This window comes from Pediculus humanus, genomic scaffold, assembly GCF_000006295.1.
Source record: "Pediculus humanus corporis 1103172108248 genomic scaffold, whole genome shotgun sequence".
NCBI classification, from domain to species: domain Eukaryota; kingdom Metazoa; phylum Arthropoda; class Insecta; order Psocodea; family Pediculidae; genus Pediculus; species Pediculus humanus.
The window spans coordinates 124,284-144,536 of record NW_002987817.1 but is presented as its reverse complement, the minus strand read 5'-3'; the positions used below and the strand labels follow the sequence as shown (position 1 = coordinate 144,536).

General features: G+C 28.4%; 6 protein-coding genes across 6 annotated transcripts in view; 5 read left to right on the top strand and 1 right to left on the bottom strand.

The window, feature by feature from the left end:
* Phum_PHUM463960 (Bile salt-activated lipase precursor, putative) overlaps positions 1-1,670 on the top strand; it is a gene marked incomplete at both ends in the record, with an annotated part of 2,908 nt that extends 1,238 nt beyond the window's left edge. The window contains 7 exons of the mRNA XM_002430102.1: positions 9-183; positions 277-445; positions 519-697; positions 782-932; positions 1,007-1,139; positions 1,471-1,595; positions 1,624-1,670. Coding sequence (XP_002430147.1) covers positions 9-183; positions 277-445; positions 519-697; positions 782-932; positions 1,007-1,139; positions 1,471-1,595; positions 1,624-1,670 — 979 coding nt within the window. The remainder of the gene's footprint in view (positions 1-8; positions 184-276; positions 446-518; positions 698-781; positions 933-1,006; positions 1,140-1,470; positions 1,596-1,623) is intronic.
* A 310-nt stretch (positions 1,671-1,980) lies between these two features.
* Positions 1,981-2,809, top strand: Phum_PHUM463950 (uncharacterized protein; the record flags this gene model as incomplete). The annotated part of the gene is made up of 2 exons (XM_002430101.1): positions 1,981-2,120; positions 2,410-2,809. 2 exons carry the CDS (start codon positions 1,981-1,983, stop codon positions 2,807-2,809), a joined length of 540 nt encoding a protein of 179 aa, XP_002430146.1.
* A 337-nt stretch (positions 2,810-3,146) lies between these two features.
* On the top strand, positions 3,147-6,322 carry Phum_PHUM463940 (Cyclic nucleotide-gated cation channel beta, putative; the record flags this gene model as incomplete). Its single annotated transcript, XM_002430100.1, has 13 exons — positions 3,147-3,228; positions 3,457-3,588; positions 3,690-3,949; positions 4,026-4,118; positions 4,205-4,392; positions 4,485-4,626; positions 4,696-4,855; positions 4,932-5,113; positions 5,195-5,355; positions 5,431-5,532; positions 5,630-5,674; positions 5,888-6,014; positions 6,104-6,322. 13 exons carry the CDS (start codon positions 3,147-3,149, stop codon positions 6,320-6,322), a joined length of 1,893 nt encoding a protein of 630 aa, XP_002430145.1.
* A 1,865-nt stretch (positions 6,323-8,187) lies between these two features.
* Phum_PHUM463930 (uncharacterized protein) lies at positions 8,188-9,650 on the top strand (the record flags this gene model as incomplete). The annotated part of the gene is made up of 5 exons (XM_002430099.1): positions 8,188-8,742; positions 8,836-8,968; positions 9,042-9,194; positions 9,257-9,569; positions 9,635-9,650. 5 exons carry the CDS (start codon positions 8,188-8,190, stop codon positions 9,648-9,650), a joined length of 1,170 nt encoding a protein of 389 aa, XP_002430144.1.
* A 1,472-nt stretch (positions 9,651-11,122) lies between these two features.
* Phum_PHUM463920 (histone-lysine N-methyltransferase SUVR5, putative) lies at positions 11,123-17,122 on the bottom strand (the record flags this gene model as incomplete). Its single annotated transcript, XM_002430098.1, has 11 exons — positions 11,123-11,287; positions 11,366-11,535; positions 12,296-13,125; positions 13,259-13,815; positions 13,911-14,159; positions 14,258-14,582; positions 14,666-14,763; positions 14,926-15,127; positions 15,208-15,336; positions 15,419-15,538; positions 15,621-17,122. 11 exons carry the CDS (start codon positions 17,120-17,122, stop codon positions 11,123-11,125), a joined length of 4,347 nt encoding a protein of 1,448 aa, XP_002430143.1.
* A 1,605-nt stretch (positions 17,123-18,727) lies between these two features.
* Positions 18,728-19,664, top strand: Phum_PHUM463910 (proteasome subunit alpha type 7-1, putative; the record flags this gene model as incomplete). The annotated part of the gene is made up of 3 exons (XM_002430097.1): positions 18,728-18,832; positions 18,928-19,176; positions 19,263-19,664. The coding sequence occupies 3 exons, from the start codon at positions 18,728-18,730 to the stop codon at positions 19,662-19,664; spliced, it is 756 nt and encodes a 251-aa protein (XP_002430142.1).
* Between the last annotated feature and the right edge of the window lie 589 nt (positions 19,665-20,253).

Here is a 20,253-nt window from a genome sequence, read left to right as displayed (position 1 = left end):
TCTCAAAGTGGTAGCGCACTTTGTCCCTGGGCCTTAAACGAAGATAATCCTTACGATGCAGCTTTTAAATTAGGTAGAGCTTTCGGTCTCGAAACAAAAGATCCAAAAGTTTTAGTGGATTTTCTTAGGAAAATATCCGCGTGCGTTTTAACTAAAAAACAAAGCGTGGCCGTTTCCGAAACGGTGAGTTAAATTAATAATTATTAATTCAATGACTTCTTATATTTCATCGTTTTGAAATTTTTCCCTGTTTGTTTGTTTGTTTGTTTTATGCAGAACAAACGAGAATGTCTTCCGTTTCCATTTTTGCCTTGCATCGAACAACCATCGCCGAATGCTTTTCTCACTGAACACCCGTTGAAAATTCTTGAAAAAAATGCCATCGCGAGCGACGTACCTTACATTACTGGTATCAACGAAATGGAGGGAGTCATTCTTTTGAAACGTAATAATAATAATAATAATTGATTTAATATAAATAAAAATAATTTTTTTTAATGAAATTTAATTTTTTTTAGCTGTCGTCGATAAACTTCCACCGATACAAGTAATAGAAAAAGATTTCGAAAGATTAGTACCCAGATTTCTCGGACTCAAACACGGAACGGAAAAATCAAAAGAAGTCGCATCGAAAATTAGACAATTTTATTTTAAAAATCGAAAATTTGACAAAAAAACATACAGAGAATATTGTGACGTAAGAATTGAAATAAAACAAACAAACAAAAAAATTATTCATTCATTTATTTTTATTTTTATTTATTTTTTTTTTTTTGAACAGTTAATAACGGATACGTATTTTCTACAAGGAATGCATACGACGACAAGATTGCATTCAAAATGGTGTAAATCCCCCGTATATAATTATTATTTTGTTTTCGAAGGGGATTTTGGTTTATTAAAAAAAATTATCAATTTAAAAAGTATTCCAGGTACGTTTTGTTTTGTTGGTTAAATTTTTTCTACCTTTTCCAATAAATTTAAACGTGATTTTTTGTCGTTATAGGTCCAGTTCATGCAGATGATCTCGGATACCTGTTTCACATTCCTGTTATTGGGCCAAATACCGATCCGAAAACACGCGAAATGAAATTCAGTAAAAAAATCGTACGATTATGGACAAATTTTGCTAAACACAGGTGAGAAATTTATTTATACACACACACGCGGGTTTATCAGTAGTCTTCAGGTACAGGCTTCGATAAACAATAACAATAATAATAATTTTTGCGATTTTTTTATGTAGTTTAAGGTCAAATGCGGATAACAAGCAAATTTTTTTTTTTTTTTTTTTTTGCCTATTTGGGGTTATTAAATTCTACATTAAATGTTTACAAACAAAAAAAATTGTAGGTAACAAAGTTCAAGGACATTTGAAACTCCACTCCTAAAAATTATTTTAATAAATATTTACAAATTTTTGTTTTAATTTAAAAATTTGTAAATATTTTATTTATTTTTCGTTTTCAGAAATCCCACTCCTTTTCCAGCGGATCCCGTTTTACATGATTTAATATGGAAACCTTTCAGTGAAGAAAACAGTGATTGTCTGATCATGGGGGATCATTTTCAATGGGTAGCGGGATTAATAAGACGTATGGATTTTGGAAAGAATAAAAAAAGTTATGAGAATATTTTTACGTTTTATCATGACTCCTCGAATCGTATGAATAAAACGATTTCGATTTCCCAAAGATGTAAAAAGAATCGTAACGATTTCGTAGCGCATGTTTGGTTTCCGTCATTCTATGTTTTTGCACTGAGAAGAAATTTTGTTTTTGACATTGTTAATTCATTAATTTTTATATATTTATGTGATATTTCATTGTTTTATTTATTACAATTTTTTATTTTGTAAATAATTAACCCTTTTTTTCTCAACCGCTCCCTCCTCTTCCTCCTCCACCTCCTCCTGTCGATGTGTTTTTCATCTTAGTTTTGTTCCACGCAATGTTATTAATAAAAAAAAAAAAAAAATGAATGCAAATTGAAAAAAACGTTTTAACCCAGTTGAAGAAGAAGAAAGTTGATTCAAGTTCACTTTCAACTAAACTTTTACTTTCTTTCTTAGTTTATTTAAAACCGAAGAAAGATTTGGATCTTAATAAAAAAAAAAAGTTGTGAATTTAATATTGCAAATTTTTTTTTTTGTTGTTAATAACTGGTAAAATTTACATAAGTACTTTTCACATACATAGTTTACATTAATAATAATAATAAATTCGGTGGCACCGTAAAAAAAAAAATAATAATTTTTTTAAATATGTTATTTGGACGATAACTTAAAATATTATTATTTTTTTTTTTTTTTGAAAATTTTCAAGGTGAGTAAATTTGAAAAAGTATACATAATTAACATTTAAAAAAAATTTTCCAGAAGAAAACATAATTTTTTTTTTGTAACGACAGGAAATTAAAGAGAAAAATGAGTTCGGAAAACAGGGGAGAAATTTTATTTGAAAGATTTGAATTTCGTGGTACGAGAATCGCACCACCCACGACACTTATGATCGGTACCGCTTTGTTAACACAACTGATAGTGTTATCAGGGGTTGCCATAATAATGGGAGTTGCTGTTGTCACAATGTGTGCTTTCGTATTTGAACTTTTTCTTTTAACAGCGGTTGCAACAATTTTAGAACGTGGTGTCGTTGATGTTGAAGATTTTGGTACTTTAATGGAATTATCAGCAACCGTTTTGATAACGGTTATCACTTTAACATTAGCAGTTTTGGGAGGTAGTGGGGATTCTACTAAAAATTCTGATATTTTTAAAGGACTACCATTGGCCGCATTAAAATTTAGTTAAATAAATATTAATTTAAATTATTTAAAATTATAAAATTTTTTGTAAAAATATAAATTTAAAAAATAAATTAACCGCCAAAAATTCATTCAATCATCGCGCTGGAGAAATTTCTTTTTTCCTTTTTTCCTTTTCCTTTTTTTTTATATCGATTTCGTGTTGCCTCGGCAACATTTTGACACCATAATATAGTAAATCATGTAATTTATAAAGACATTGTAAAAATTCTTGTGTCGTCCATATTAAATGTGACCTCCTCCTCCTCCTCCTAATATATTTCCCTGGATATTTTCCAAAATATATAATTTTTTAGTTATTTAACAATAATAATAATAGTAATATGATGTGTTCGATAAGTACTTTTGCTGGAAGGTGTTTATTACCTTTTTGTAATTCAAAAACAAAAGATGATGGGAAAACAGGTAAATTTTAATAAAAATAATTAAATAATAAATAGAGGATTATTAAAAAAAATTCGAATGACAATTATTTAAATTAATATTATTATTATTACTACTTTTGTGTGAGTTAAATGTTGCCAAGGGCATTTATATATATTTGGGCCAACAACTGGCATTTTTATTTCTAACTTATTAATTTTTTTTTAAATAAGAAGGTGCTTTCCATCTTTTTTTTTTGTATAATTACAGGTGATTATTATGATAAATCTAAAGTTTTTTACAAAAGAAATAATTTTAATGAAAGTATGAAAAGCGGTTTTCCAAATGGTGAACATGAAACGAACAAAAAACAAAAAAACGATCGAGCTTTGGATCCTCAAGGTAAATACTTTTTTATTTGATTAAAAAATAAATAAATGACGTCATAACATTTATACTGTTTTTTTTTTTTTAAATTTTTATGTATTTTTTGAAAAAATAAGGTAAAACATACATAATATGGTTGTTTGTCGTTACTTTGGCTTTTTTATACAATTGTTGGGTCATACCTTTAAGATCATCTTTTTATTATCAAACATCGGAAAACGTTAATAAATGGTTGGCTTTTGATTATGCCTGTGACGTCATTTACCTATTAGATTTATTATTTTTCAAACCTAGAGTTATGTATTTGAGCGATGGATTTTGGATAAAAGATAGTAAATTAACAAGAATTATGTATTTTCATAAAGTTCAATTTAAGGTGAGGGCAAAAAAAAAAAGTAAATTAATAACATAATAAAAGATTCGCCATTACAAAAAATTTTTGTTTGTTGCAGATGGATGTTTTATCATTGATACCTTTGGATTTATTATGTTTAAAATACGGTACGGATTACCTACCGATTTTCCGACTCCCTAGATTTTTAAAGGTAAAAAAAAAAAAAAAAAACAAAATTCCCAAGACAAATCGTTTATTTATTAAAGAAAATTATTATTATTATTATTTTTTTATCAGGTTCAAACATTTTGGGAATTTTACAATCGTTGCGATAATGTTGTTGCTTCCGGTTATGTCGTAAGAGTTGTAAGAACATTAAATTACATGCTTTATCTCATACATTTAAATGCTTGTGCTTATTATGCATTTTCCGTATGGGAAGGTTTAGGTACGAACGCTTGGGTTTTTAACGGAAAAGGAAACGCGTAAGTAAAATTGAAAAGTGGTTGTTAGATTATGAAATTAAAAAATTTCTTATTAATTGATTTTCTTTTTTCTTTTTTTTTTTTTTTTATAGATATATTAGATGTTTTTATTTTGCAACAAAAACTGCAACATCAATTGGTAAAAACCCGAAACCTGAAAACGTGTTTGAATACATGTTTATGACTTGGAGTTGGTTAATGGGTGTTTTTGTATTTGCACTCCTCATCGGACAGGTATACTTCCTTGTTTGTACATATACCCGTTACAAAAATTTCAAAATGACTTTTTTTTCTCCATTGCAGATTAGAGATATTATAGCGACAGCAACGAGAAATAGAACAGAATATAAAAAATTAGTCGATGAAACTCTTGAATATATGAGACGTTTAAATTTACCAATGAGCCTTCGGGAAAAGGTTAAACTTTGGTTTAAATTTACGTGGGAACAACAGCATACCTTTAGTTTGTATTTTTCTTTTCTGATTAAAATTATTATTAATTATTACCTTTTGTAAATAATAAGATGTGTGATATTTAGATGAATCAAACATATTGGACACGTTACCACCAAAATTAAAAACGGATGTTGCCATTAACGTACACATACAGGCATTAAACAAGGTACAAATTTTTCACGATTGCGATCCAGCATTATTAAGAGAATTGGTATTAAAACTTCAATCGGTTTTATTTTTACCAGGAGATTACATATGTCGAAAGGTATTTATTATATTAATTTTTTCCCTTTTCTAATAAAATAATAACTTTTTTAATCCCCCCCCATCCCATCTTTTAAAAAAGGGAGAAGTCGGAAAAGAAATGTATATAGTTAAAACGGGAATTGTTGAAGTGTTAGGAGAAGATGATAATGAAGTTATTGCCACTTTAAAAGAAGGTTCGGTTTTTGGTGAAATTAGTTTGTTATCATTGGGTGCAGGAAATAGGAGAACTGCTTCCGTTAGGTAACGTTTAAATAAATTTTACAACAAAAAAAAAATTATTTCGAATTAATAATAATAATATTTATTTATTTAAAGATCGGGCGGATTTTCAAATTTGTTTATTTTAAATAAATACGATTTAAATGAAGCGTTGGTTTATTATCCGGATGCTCAGGAAATTTTGAAAAATAAAGCCAAGTAAGTAATTATAGTAACTTTGGTAAAACTATAAAATTAATATCCGGTAAATAAAAAAAACGTTATTAAAAAAAAAATGATATTCTTTTGAAATTAGAATGAAAGAAAAAAGTTTAGCAACACAAGACATTGATGAACGTAAGTAAATTATTGAGTGAAAAGCAAATAAAAGCACGGAAAATTGTTTGTTTTTCCTCACCGGAAACACTTAAAATAATATGCATTTTAAACAAAAACTATATCAACAACGCACCGAAATTTTTCATTTTTTTTGTTTTTGTTTTGATTTGATCCTCATAAGACTTTTTTTTTAATAATATAATAATAATAATAATAATTTTTATAAATATAATAGGAAATTGATAAAAGAAAACGAAGAAAGAGAAAGACAAAATCGTTTGAAAGAACAAAGCGAACAAAGTGATGACGTATCTGATGACACGGAAGATTCTTCCGGTTCGGATGATTGCAAAAAAGAATCGGTAAAAAAAAATAATTTTTTTGTTTTATTTTTTATGTTCAGAATTTTAATTTTCTTTTTTTTTTTTTTGTGTTTGTGTGGGTGTGTTAGAAAAAGATAGAAAAAATAAAAAACGAATCAAAATTAAATCAATTAATATCTACATCAGCTTGGTTAACGACAGTTACCTCGGTCGCCATACCCGAACCCATATTAAATAAATTATCGTTAAATACCGATGACGTCATTAAAAAAAAAATAACCGTTAAAGATTCTAAAGACACGATACAATGTGATGTTACAGTACATAACGAAATGAATTGTAAATAAATTTATTATTTATTTAATAAAATTAAATTAAAAAAAAAAAAAATTTGGTTTCGTTTTATTTTGAAATATTATTCGAATAACGAGTCGAACAAGTTTTTAACGGGTCCCTACGAGTTAAATATTATGAAAAATGTTACGAAATTAATTTATTTATAATAAATAAAATAAAAAACGAGATTTTTTGCACAAAAATACTTAGAATGGTGGTAAATGATGAGGTTTAAAAAATATTAAACAATTTAAAATGTTGTAAAAACTACACAAAATCGTCAGAAAATGCCTTAAAAATTTTAATTATTTAATTACGCGTATGACGTCACGTTAAAATCAATACATTTAATAATAATGATAATTCTTTTTTAAAAAAATGAAAGTTTAATTAAAGGGTTTAGAAGGGATAAGTAATTTTTTTACCTGAATTTGTAAAATTAAAAATATTCTATCGATTTAAAAACATTTTTATACGTTTCCCTCGTACGAAACAACACAACAAACTACAACACAAAAGAAAATTTAATTTAATTAAAACTAAAAAAAAAAAGGGTAAAAAAGGGTAAAAAAGGGTAAAACATTACCATGCGTAATTGATGTATTGATAACATCGGTACCAGCCACTGCTCACTCATCACTAAATGAAGAAAATTGTCAAACTCGAATAAAAATAAATAAATTTAATTGAGTTTTATTATTATTATTATTATTACATAAAAATTTTCTTTTTACTTTTCAAAAGGTTGTTGTTTACTGATAAATAAGAAATTCGATTAATTTTTTTTTTTTAAACAATTTTAATTATTAATTTGTGTAAAAATTATAATATTATAAATATTATTAAAAATAAACAATAATTTTTTTAATAATCGGTTAATTAAATATGGCCGACTGGAATATATAAATAACGTAATTTTAAAAAAAAAAAAATAAATCACACGTTTCGTATACGATTAAATTATTATTATTATTATTAATATGGGTAAGAAGAAAAAAATTAATAATAAAAAAGAAATGAGAAATAATAATAATAAAAGGCACACAAAAGGTAAAAAGGATTTGGAAAATCCTGTAACTCGTGCAAAAATGTTTTCAACGGAAGCTGCGAGTCACGAAAAATGCGGATGTTATCGTAAAGCTCTTCAATGTTATAATTTGGTAAGTTTTTTTATTTATTTATAAATTATTAATTAATAATTTATTAACACGTGATTTAAATTATATTAATATGACGTCATCACACGGGCGAACACTTTTCCACACATGATAATTGTTGCATGCTGTTGCATGAGTGGAAAATAATAATAATTTTTCCCTTTTTTCATATCGTAACTTAATAATAACTAATAATAATAATAATAACAAACTGTTGATTCTTTTTGTTGTGCTAAATATTCCAAAAATTTGGGAGTTTCTTTTAAAAAAAAATTGTTTTTGATTTATCATAGTTATTCATTCACACTTAAAAATAAATTAATTTGATATTAAATATTAATTACAGCCCTAAATAAAATTTTTTTATTATTTATATGTTTGATTTTTTATTTGTTACATTAAGATGTTTTAGAGATCGTCATCGAAAGTAATAAATTTAATTAATTTTATAACTATTTATGATAAGCGTGATAAGAAGTAATCAAATTTTCCTTTTAACATATCACTTCCGTTTAATAAATTAAATAACATAAGGTAAACGATGGCGCGATTTAAAAGGTGTTTCTTGGCAACGAGCATTTAAAAGTGTTTCTTCCCTTTTTTTTTTGGTGTTAAGTGCCTTTCACGAAAGGTGCTAGGCTAGGTGCTATTGACGACGATTCAAATAAATATTGACCAAATTTAAAACGTTTTAAAATTGACTAAAAAAGGATTAAATAATGTCGGAACGTGATAATAGAGTCGATGGACACGAAAGTGATCGGGATAGTTCTATTTCGGAAGTTTATGCGACCGTGAATGACGATATCGTTGATAATGCAAAACACGAAATAGGAATACCAAAAAGACAAAAGAAAAAAAAAGGTAAAAAGGGTAAAAAACCTATCAAGGATGCGGGGGGATCGGAAAAGAAAAAAACAGAAATGAAACCTCCTTCGCCGAGAACGATTTCATCAAAATCAACATTTGCACTCATTGCAAAAGAATTAAAAGCGAAAAGATTGGCACAAATGGCCCGAGCGGCTGCCATGGCTAAGAAAAAAAAGAAAAATAGAGTTTTAAGAGATGAAGAAATATATACGGATAAAGATAGAGCTGCGGCTGTAAACATGGGTACGAGCGACATTAAACAAAGTTTGCAAAATAAAAAAAAACAAGATAAAAATTTTGATTTACTCATGCCCGAAGAAGGGGATCCATCGACTCTTTTGGCACTCGGAAGCTCCGAATTACGTAGTGGAAATTTAAAAATTGCTTTAAATTTTATCAACAAGGTCTCCTACCAAATAAAACAATGTCCTCCCCTTGCATTTAAACATTTTAACAATAATAATAATAATAATATTAACAAAATGTTTTCTTTTAAGGCTTTAGATCTTAATCCCGATGATAAGAATGGATTAGTTGCAAGAAGTAAATGTTACATATGTCTTGGTGAACCACAATTGGCATTAAAGGATGCAGAAACAGCTTTGGTTAAAGATAAAACCTTTGTAAGAGGTAATGAAGAAGAAGTGAGTACACTTTATTTAAATAAATAATAATAATAATAATGAGTACTTTTTTTCAAAAGGTATTTTTCAAAAAGCAGAAGCTTTGTATTATTTAGGAGATTTCGAACACAGCTTGATGTTTTATCATAGAGGACACAGAATCAGGCCAGAGCTCGAATGTTTTCGTTTAGGAGTACAAAAAGCACAAGAAGCCATTGAAAATACGATAGGAGGTAAGTCGAAGTAAAAAATATACCGGTCAGTCTCAAAATCTTTTTTTTTTTTTCATTCGTAGGTACCTCAAATTTAAAAAATTGTAAGAAAGTTAAAAATTCCATATCTTCACAACGTTCCTCGAGTACAAAGATGGAAAGTAACAGAACAAACAAATCATCAAGCGATAAATCCAGTAATGAAGTCGATACAAGAAGTTGCAGCACGACAACAACCACAACAACCACAACCGATAAGAACAAAATAAAACATGGAAGAAGTAAATCGGCAGCACCATTAACCAAAAAACCATCAAATAATTCTGGTTTCTTAGGTGAACTCGATGCGGATAGAATATATTTAGAAAATTTATTAAAACATCCAGGTATGTCCAGGTATTTTATGTTTTATTATTATTATTATTATTATTTAATTATTCCATTTTTTGCTTTGTTTTAAGATTTAAAATGCTCTAATGAAAATGCAGCAAAATTAATAAAAGCACAGGTTGAAGAAGGGATAACATTTTTAAAAAGTCGACAAGAATTTTGGAGACAACAAAAACCAACAAATTCTTCTTCTTCTTCTAAAAAACATTAATAATAATAATAATAAACGATTGCGTGTTTTTATTTATTGATGACGTAACTAACGGCCATCCTTATAATTATTATTATAAGTTGCAGCGTGTGTGTGTGTCTGTGGCGGGGGGGGGTGTGCGTGTGCGTATTTAAACCAATCGAACCGAGTGGAAAATGGCGTATATATTAGCGTAATTAAATATTAATAATAATAATAATCGATATTGAAAAAAAAAAAGAAAATTAATTTAATCATGCTGCATCATTTTAATGGTAAAAATAATATATATATATATATATATATAATAAAACGAAAAAATCCATGTTAACAATAACATTAACTCAGGCTTTACAGGTTCATTTACAAACACCAAATATAATTACAAAATAATAATAATAATAATAATAATAATAATAATAATAATAATAATAAAACAAACAATACATTTTTTTTTTATATGTATAATTTTATCATCTACAATTCGTAAATTAAAATTTTCTAATTTTTTTAAAATTATTATTATTAATTTAAAAAATTATTTGAATGTGTAAAAAAAAAAAATTTATAAAGTAAAAAATAATAATAATAATTAATTAAAATCGTTAATTAATGAGCCAAGTACAAATTTTTTTTTTTTAAATGGACATTTTTTTAAAGGACTAGCATAAGAATTTTTTTTTTTCATTCATTCATTTCGAAATCGATTAATTATCATCATTATTAATATTATTTAATAATTCATTTACTTATTATTATTATTATTATTATTATTTAAACGAGATAATGAATAATGTTAAGCGGTAGGGGGGGGGGGGGAAATTAATTGCATGATGTAAAAAAATTTCTTTCCTTTTTCAAATACGGTCGTTGTTGTTTTATTTAATTAATATAATCCATTCCATTTTGTAAAAACTAATTTATTATTATTATTATTATTATTAATTTAAAAAAAAAAATTGTTAATTGTTTATTTTTATTTATTTATTTATTTTCTGTTTCAATGTCTGTTAATTAAAACAAAAAAAAAATTTACAAAAAAAAAAAAAATTTTCTTTTCTTTTATACGAATTCTACTACATTTATACAGTATAAGTATTGATCATTAATTTTATTTTTTACAAAAAAAAAAAAAAAAAGGTGATAATAAATTATTTAAACTTATCAAACTATATATATATATAATATACGGCGATAAATTAAGCCTAATGAATGAATTTTTTTTAAATGGATCAGTTATTCGTAGCAAAAAAATAGCAAAAGATAAAGGAACGAGTAAGGACGAATTGACTGAATTTCCCTTGATTATTTTGATGAGGAGAAAAAAAAAAAAATAATAATAATAATATGATAATTAAAACTTTGTTTGTCACGTTTTCCAAACTTCGTGTTTAGGTCTTTGGTAAACAGCTCCAAATTTAGCCATGTATTTTTTTATAAAGTCTTTTGCTTTGGCTTTAACGCTGTCGTTACATTCCAAATCATCGACTCCTTTACAATGTTTAAGTTCTTTTAACATAACAAAATGCGTCAGCTAAAATTACAAAATAAATTAAATAATAATAATAATTATTAAAAACATTTTTTTTAAAACAATTAATTAATTAATTACCTTTCTTGCCAAATGTTTAAAATCTTCGTTACAAGTTATCCTTCCTATTTTACAGTCTTGTTTTCTGTACGGATTTAAATGCGAAACTATTGCTCCCGCCATATTGTTTTTAAAATTTTCTTTTATTTTCTTATCCGTGGCCGTATCGGAACTCGCCGTCACTTTTTCTCCTTTCGTTCTATTGCCACGTCCGATTTTATCTTTCCTTTTCTTTTTACTTCTCGACACTCTTAAATTTCCCTTTTCTGCGACTTTACCCTTGTTCCGTGACTTTTCCTTCATTCTCGCTTCTTCCTTTTGCCGTCTGAGCATTTCCTTCACTTCTTTATATTTCCTACTATCCACTCGATCTTCTTCTCGCCGAGGCTGTCAAAAAAAAAAAAACCAAATTTTTTACTTAATATTTTAAATTGAATACAAGATGATTTAATTTTTGTAAATTTACTCGTCGTTTTCAAAACTCACGCTTATCATTATTTCTTGAACGAGTCCAGCTCTTCTCCCTTTGGCAGGTTGAGAAACGGGAATCGTGACGGGAGGAGGTTTGTTTTCGTTGGGAACGTTAACGTTAATTTTATCTCCGGTTGCTTTTGTTGATTTTACTACTTCGATTTCATCTTCCCACGCACTTAAATCTTCATCTTTATCTTCTTCGAACGATTTGGATTTCAAATCATCGCCAGATGAAACACCTGTTACGTTATTTTTTGAATTGATATCGGTTATTGATTTTTTATCCGTGCTGACGTCATCATTTTTCTTGGAAACCTGAAAATCGGTCATTAATTACATTTTTTTTAATTAAATAAAAAACTTGATTCTTGTGCGTTGGGAAAAAAAAAAAAAAAAAACTAACATTGAACCCTTCTGTTTGTTGCTCTTTACGTTCTTCGACATGGTCTCCCTCTTCCCCCTCTTCTTCACTAGAACTATCCGTACTTGATTCCGTACTACTACTCGACTCTTCTCCCATTTCTAAATCGACGGTTTTGGCGGCCTCGATTTTCGCCTCTTCTTCACTCCATTGGGGAGGCTCCCACTGAGACACTCTTTCTTTTATGTGATAGTAGTAAACGCGACCCTTGGGATCTTTGGCTGCTTTCCATTTCGGAGGAAGCTTTATGGGAAAATTCAATGGAGTTTCCGTAATTAGAGGTCGATTCAACTCGTTCGAAGAACTTTCATCAAAAGATTGTTGCGCGTTTAAAGAAGAAACTGATTCGTGATAAGTGGCATCTAATACTTCTAAATTTGATTGCGGCAACTGCCCTTGATATTGAGTTGTCATATTTGAATAATTTTGTCGCTGGCACGGCGACACGGTAATATTTGAACACACAGGACCGTTTGTTAAAGGCATATTTGTATGCACCATTCCATTGTGACATATTGGATTATTTACATTTGAACAAACGGGTATATTTGTGCACATGGGACAATTTTGGATGAGAGCAGAATTTACGGAATACATAGGAGATGGACATATTGTAGGAGTGACAGAATGAGGCACGGAAGGAGATGGACCAGAGGATGAAGGACAGTTTTGCCACGTTCCGGAATTGTGATCGAAGAATATGGGAAAACCTGTTTGAGGATCACAAGCAGCATTTAGGTTTGGATCGAGCCCTAGTGCGAGACATCGAGACTCGTGCTGCTTCCACATTTCTAAATGCTCATTCCGTTTTTTGGCTTCTTCGTCTTCCTGTAATACTTTTAACGCAAATAGTTGACGACGTTCATGTTTAGTCATTTTCATTTTCCTGTAATATTTTTTAAGAAACAAATGTGAGAAAAAGAGTCTATGTTTTGCATATATGTGTTGGTGTATATATATATATATATGCAGAAAAAGTGTGCAAACTGTTCGTTCTGTATCATTTTATTTTCATTTACCTTTCATGATTTCTAAACCATTCTGGATCTGGAGGAGATTCTCGAGTTCTTTTACGATCCCGCATTCTTTCTCTTTCCCTATCTCGGTATCGTCCATACCTATCATGCCTATCATATTTATCCCTCACGTTTTCCTTTCCTAAATACTCGCAATAACCTCTGTCTGCTTGTCTTTCGTGTTCCTTCATTTGTTCTATCCTTTCTTTTTTAGGGATTTTAAATACTTCTTTAAGAGAAGACCACGATTCAAGCACAATGTCAGCCATTCGTTTCACTTTTTCAGCCGATTCATTCACTTCTTCGGATCCATCAGGTTTATCGAAATTTTCTCCATTTAACACATTTTGGGTGGTTTTATCTACAATTTCTCCACCCAAACCGGGAATACTTTCAGGTTCAGGTTTTAATTTTCTTTCGTCATTTACGGTTTCATCGTCGACTGAGAGTTTTCTCGTTAAAAATCCGCTTTTGGCCCATTGTTCAACTACAGTTAGTACCTTACTATCTATTAACATATTTTTGTTGGGTATAGGAAGCTTTGAAAGAGTTTTTAGAATCTGAAATAATAAATAATTTTATACTTAGCAAATTTTGAAGAGTGCACCTCGGTTATTAAATATTGCAAAAAAAATAATACGTAAATAGTAATCACCTCAAGTCTTCTATCATTTTTGTCGTTACTTTCTTCTAATTCTCTGCTCAACATCCAACTGCAAATGAGTCTTAAACCGTGATAGTCTAAAAATAATCTTCTGCAAGGAGTTTCTCCTTCTCTTATCAATTTCAATAACTTTCCTCTGGTTGACCAGTCTTCGGCCCGAACCATTAGCCTACTTAATGTTAATGTATGAGCCCTATTTTTAAGGCCCGTTTGAAATAATTTTTGTATTTCTTCATCCAACTAAAAATTTTTAAAGTGTTATTAAAAATATTTTTAAAAAAAAAAATAATAATAATAATAATAATAATTATTTAAAAAAAGCAAAAATTAAAACGTACTCCCATATCATCCACAATGGTTGTAGTTTTCCTATCTTTTTTCTTCCGTTCTGAAAGCTTTCTTTGCCTTTTGACTTTTTGAACGGAGGGAACAATTTTTCCCGAATCTTCCTTTTTATCCTTATCATCGTCAATTTTACCCATTTTTCGACTTAATTTTTTATCTTCTCCCTCTTCTTCATATTCTTCCTCTTCCTCATCAATGTCTTCATCTTCGTCATCATCCTCTTCTCCTTCCTCATCATCTTCAAAACTTTCATCGGGGTTTTCTCCGATCCATCCCCGGCAATTCGAAGCTTCACAATAGCATTTTTGAGCTTGTTTTCTGAATAATAGCAAAGTGATAAAAGTTAAATTAAAAATTAATAATAGCAAAATTTCCTCTTAGATAATGAAAAATAGAATTACCCATAACGTTGAAATTGATAATCGAACGTGATTTCTTCTCCTGCAGCAACAAATCTTCTCGTGAAAAAACCCACTCGTAATTCTCCATTTATAGTCCACTGTAATATAAATATTGAAAATAAAATTCTAAATTTGAGTTTCCGAAAATACAAGCAAGCGTCATCAAGCTTGCTTTACTTTTTTATTTATTTTATAATTAATTTTATTAATTAAAATAAATAATTTGAAATATTTAATGTAAACTAATCATTAAAATTCACCTTTTGAGTTTCAGCATTTGGATCGCAACTATGATTAATAAATCTCGAAATATTTCCTTTGTTGGTAGCATCAATCACTGCATCTCCTTTCAACGCCATGAAATAAAAATGCTTATTGTTTTCTTTTGCGTACATTTTAACTCTCCTGCCAAATTCTTTTTGATTCACCACCTCTCCAACGTATTCCATAATAAAGGTGTTCCTAAACATAAAAATTTCGAAATTTCGAAAAAACATATTTGCGAATAAACGTTTCGATATTTACGTAAGTAATTTACAAACCCGGACAAATCTTCTTCTGCACGTAAACCAAATCCCTTTTTTTCCGTTTTGAAAATTTTACAATTGGCATATTGCAATTTTTGAAAACGTTTATTAGTACATCTATCACCTAAGGCACATCTTGACCCACTAAAAATTAAAAAATAAATTAAAAATAAATTTTTGTACCATTACAATATTAAAAACATGACCAGTTTCATATTAATATTACCATTCTAAAAAAAGCATTCTGTTCAAACAATCTTCTCCGCAACCGACTTCTCCTCTGTTTAATTCTTCTTTTGTTAATACACAATCACAAATCATTCTTTTAGTTTCTTTACAAGCAGATCTAAATAATAATAATAATAATAATAATAATTATTATAATTTTCAAATGTTAAAAATAAGTATTAAGCAATTATAAATTTTACCTTTCCATTTTATATTCGTTTTCAGTAAGAACAGTAAAGCTTTTTAAACCTTCCTCAATTTCTTTTTTTTCTCTTTCTAATTTTTCCAAGTCTTCCGGAGACGGTTCTGCATTGCAAGACATTTGAAAAGGTAAACTAACGGGGGATGAGCAAGTAGAAGACACCGACTCCGAATCCACTTTGCCGCAATGCATTTCTAATTCGCTTGATCGTCGCCATCTCGATTTTACTTTAACTGGTTTATCATCGTATGCGGGCACTGGTGGAGTGACTGCGGGCGAACCAGATGCCATTGGACTTTTAAGCACATTTTCTGATTTAACTGCAGCTTGCTCTCTCTCTTTTTGCTTCATAATACCTATGGATCGGATGCGATTGCTTCTTCTAATGGTACCCCCCAAATTTGAATTACTATCAGTTTCTGCTACATCAGTACTTCCAGTTCGACTTTTCGCTGCTGGCGCTTTCTTATCAGAAGTTTCATCGCTAGCCTTAGACGCAGGGCTTTCATACCTTTCCCACTGTTCGTCTAAACCAATGCTTTGTAATTTTCTAGTAGTTTCCTCTGTTTCATTTTGAATATCTGAAGAAGTATCTTCTGGGGAGCTAATATTTTTTTTTATGCTGTCTTCAATTTTAGAATTTTCAACAACATTCATAATAACGTTATTTAGTTCTTCGGTTTCCGATTTTACGCAATTGCCAGGAAGTTCATCATCTGCATATAAGATTTTCGAACCAGATTCTTCATTAAAATAAACAGGTGTAGAAGATGTAGAAGTATTTAAGAAATCCTTTTCTTGCTTTGGTAATGATTCACCAAATTCTAAAGGTACAGAAGATCCTGAAACATTTCTTTCTAACATTTCAATGCCTTGGAGAACTTTTAAAAAATTAACTGAATTTATTTCAGATGTTGTTGCCGTATCGAAAAATAAATTAGGTTTCACACTGCTAGTTATTGTATTTGAACTAAAGGTACCTGGTTTAATAATAACTGAACCATCTAATGGAATGTCATTTTCTGCTTTATAAACACTAGATTGTTTTCGAAAATCGACAAAAGAATTTTGAGCTTTAGCTCCTGTTATTTCAATTCCTCTCATAATATCTAAAACACTAACATCATTTGAAAATGTGTTATTTTCCACATTATCACACTCATTTTCATCTGAAGATTTTGAATCAAATCGATTATAATCTTTGTTTGCTTCAGTCATCAATGGCTCCACATCTAGGGAATTCTCATTTTGACCAGATACTCTGATTTTCCCAAATTTTTTATGATGAACAACAGGATCGCTTGAAGTTTCAAAACAATTACTACTTATACAAATAGATGCATCATTTAAACTGTTGCCTGTTTCTGATTCAATCAAGTGTGAAGAATCATCTAAAATGGATTTATTCGATGGAAGGAGACCATTGACTTTTTCGTTTTTTTTTATTTTTCTACTTTGCCTAGCTGATTTTATGGAAGCTCCTCTTCTCCGCCTTGCCATTTTAAATTATTATGAAACCATTACCAGTTTTCAATTGCCTAAATAAAAGTAATAATCCTTTAAAGAATTCTATTTAGAATACAACAAAATTGAATAATAATAATAATAACATATTTCATTTTGAGTAAAATAATTAATTAAAATGTTTTTGCATAAGTTTGATTCTAAATAAATAAATTTTATATATTAGAATAAAATTATATAATTAATTTTTTAAGATAAAAACATAAGTAATTATTCAGTTAGAAGAAAAATTTAACTGTATAAAATTTCAAATTTTGATTAAAAACCCGAAATTTTAATTTCTAAAGTGTAACTCACCAATCAGTTCCTTGAAATTCATCCTGATAATTTTAATTATATTTAAACAATTTAAAAAACCAGCTCAAACCAGTAGCTGGGGAACAGGAAACCTGTAAAAACCATACTTTTGTAATCAAACTTATTTGTTTCATAATATGAACAGAATTTATTACTAGGTAAATGTTCAATTAATACCATTCTCAAATATTAAGATCCTTTAATTAAATTTTAAAACTGAATAATCAATATATTAGTCAATAAAATTTATAATTATAAAAGTTTTTATATGAATAATAAAAATACCTACTAATTTATTTTTCTAAATTATTTGAAAATTCATAAATTTAAAATATTTAGCACACTAAATTTATACAAATTGTTAACGCTAATTTTTTTTTTTTTTTCTTGATTTTTCGTACACTAGAAAACTAAACAAATTTAAGAAACTACTTAATACTCCATACTGAACAAAACAAATTAAGAACTCATCTCGTACAAGTTATTAATAAAAATAAGCTTTGGTAATAAATAACAACGATACATTTTTAAAAATGTTAAATTTGAATCTATAAGATTATACCGGAGCGCCATTTTATCTTTATGTCATGTCCGTTGTAAACCTAACTACAAAAATTTAGTCATACTGTTGGAACCCTATAAGACCCATCAACAAATTTTAAGAACAAATGCTTTATTTTCTTGAAAAGTTTAATTGATAACAAAAAGAAATGCTGGCAAATATTTTTATTATTCAGTTTTATGGCGTGGAAAGATTAACTGAAAAAAAAACTAATGTACCTTAAATCAGTTTATAATTATTTTATTCATAGTTTATGAAATAATTTTATTAATTACCTGGAAAAAGAAAATAGTAATTTTTCAGAAAACATTTGACTTTCAACAGCTCAAAGTGAAATTCTAAAAAATAAAAACACTGCCTTTAAACAATCATATTCACTTTCCTATCTTCCTCTCCCTCTCTCTTGCTCTTACTCTCCTTCATCTACTCTTTCTCACTCTCTCTCTCTCTCTCTCTCTCTCTCTCTCTCTCTCTCTCTTTTACTTACTCTTTCTCTTCCCAGTTACGTTAAAATATCAAAGCCTTCTTGAACAAAATTAATAAGTTATGCCGGCAGCAAAAAATAAAAACAAAATAAATGATCGAAATTTTTGCTATCTTTCAATAAACCCACAGCCTTTCATAATCGTTTATAAATAAAATGGTAGCCGGCTATTACATTGTTATTTAGACAAGTAGTGCACTGTCATTCAAGTAATTTCAAATTAAATAAGTAGAAAAAAATGTCTTCGGCGAGATATGACCGAGCCATCACGGTTTTTTCTCCGGATGGTCATTTGTTGCAGGTTGAATATGCCCAGGAAGCCGTTAGAAAAGGTTCAACTGCGGTACGATACTTTTAATAAATTTGTAACAATTTTAGGTTACTTTTTCGTAATGTTTATATACTATTGAGTATCACTACGAGTTAAAAATATTTCAGGTCGGGGTGAGAGGGCAAAACTGCGTAGTTTTAGGAGTAGAAAAGAAATCCGTCGCAAAGCTTCAGGAAGATAGAACCGTAAGAAAAATTTGTTTGTTAGACGATCATGTCGTAATGGCTTTTGCTGGTTTAACTGCCGATGCTAGAATTTTAATCAACAGAGCACAGATCGAGTGTCAATCTCATAAATTGACCGTCGAAGACCCAGTAACGTTAGAATATATTACTCGATACATAGCTAGTAAGAACGTAAAAATTTATATAGATAAAAACAAAAAAAGGGAAAAAAACGAAGTGTAATTAACCGTGATTTGTTATTTATTCCAGCGCTAAAGCAGAAATACACTCAAAGCAATGGTCGTAGACCTTTTGGAATCTCTTGCCTTGTGGCAGGGTTTGATTATGATGGAGCACCTCACCTGTTTCAAACAGAGCCTTCAGGGATTTTTTATGAATGGAAAGCAAATGCAACAGGAAGAAGTGCCAAAACTGTTAAAGAGTTTTTAGAAAAGTATTATGCAGATGAAGAAGTTGAAACGGAAAGCGGAGCTGTAAAATTAGCTATAAAAGCTTTACTGGAAGTTGTCCAATCAGGTCATAAAAATTTAGAAATTGCAGTTATGAGAAAAAATCAACCTATGAAAATGTTGACACCTGAAGAATTAGATTCTTATGTAACTGCCATTGAAAAAGAAAAAGAAGATGAAGCGGAGAAAAAGAAACAAAAAAAATTATAAATATCATCAACAAAAAAAAAAAAAAAAAACTTCTTCAGTGAACTCATTTTTAAACTTATTACAAACAGTGTATATCTTAAATGGAATAAAATCTATAAAATACATTTTACTGTTGTTTTAAAATAACTTTATTTAAATATTATTAAAATAATAAAGGTTTCTAATTGATAATTATTTTAAATTTTACCGTTGCTTTATTTTTGAAAAAACGTGATTTTTAACAAATTATTATTTTCAACTTTTCGTTTGAAAATATTTTATGCTTAATGATTTACAGATAAAACAAAATAAAAAAATTACTTCTTAGTTAAAGTATTTATAAACCAAGTTGAAAGTTTATCGAAGTAAATATATATGCCTTATTTGTAATATATATTATATAAATATTTTAAATTAATCGACCAACAATATTATTGATATATTTTTAAATTACTACAATCGATTGCATATTAACTATTATTTTAATAAAATATTTGAATTTTATTACTATACCATGGTAAAATTCAAATTATGTTTATTTTTTAAATATTCATTTATTAATATTAGAACACATTAAAATAATATTATTAAAATTTTTTTAAGGGGTCAC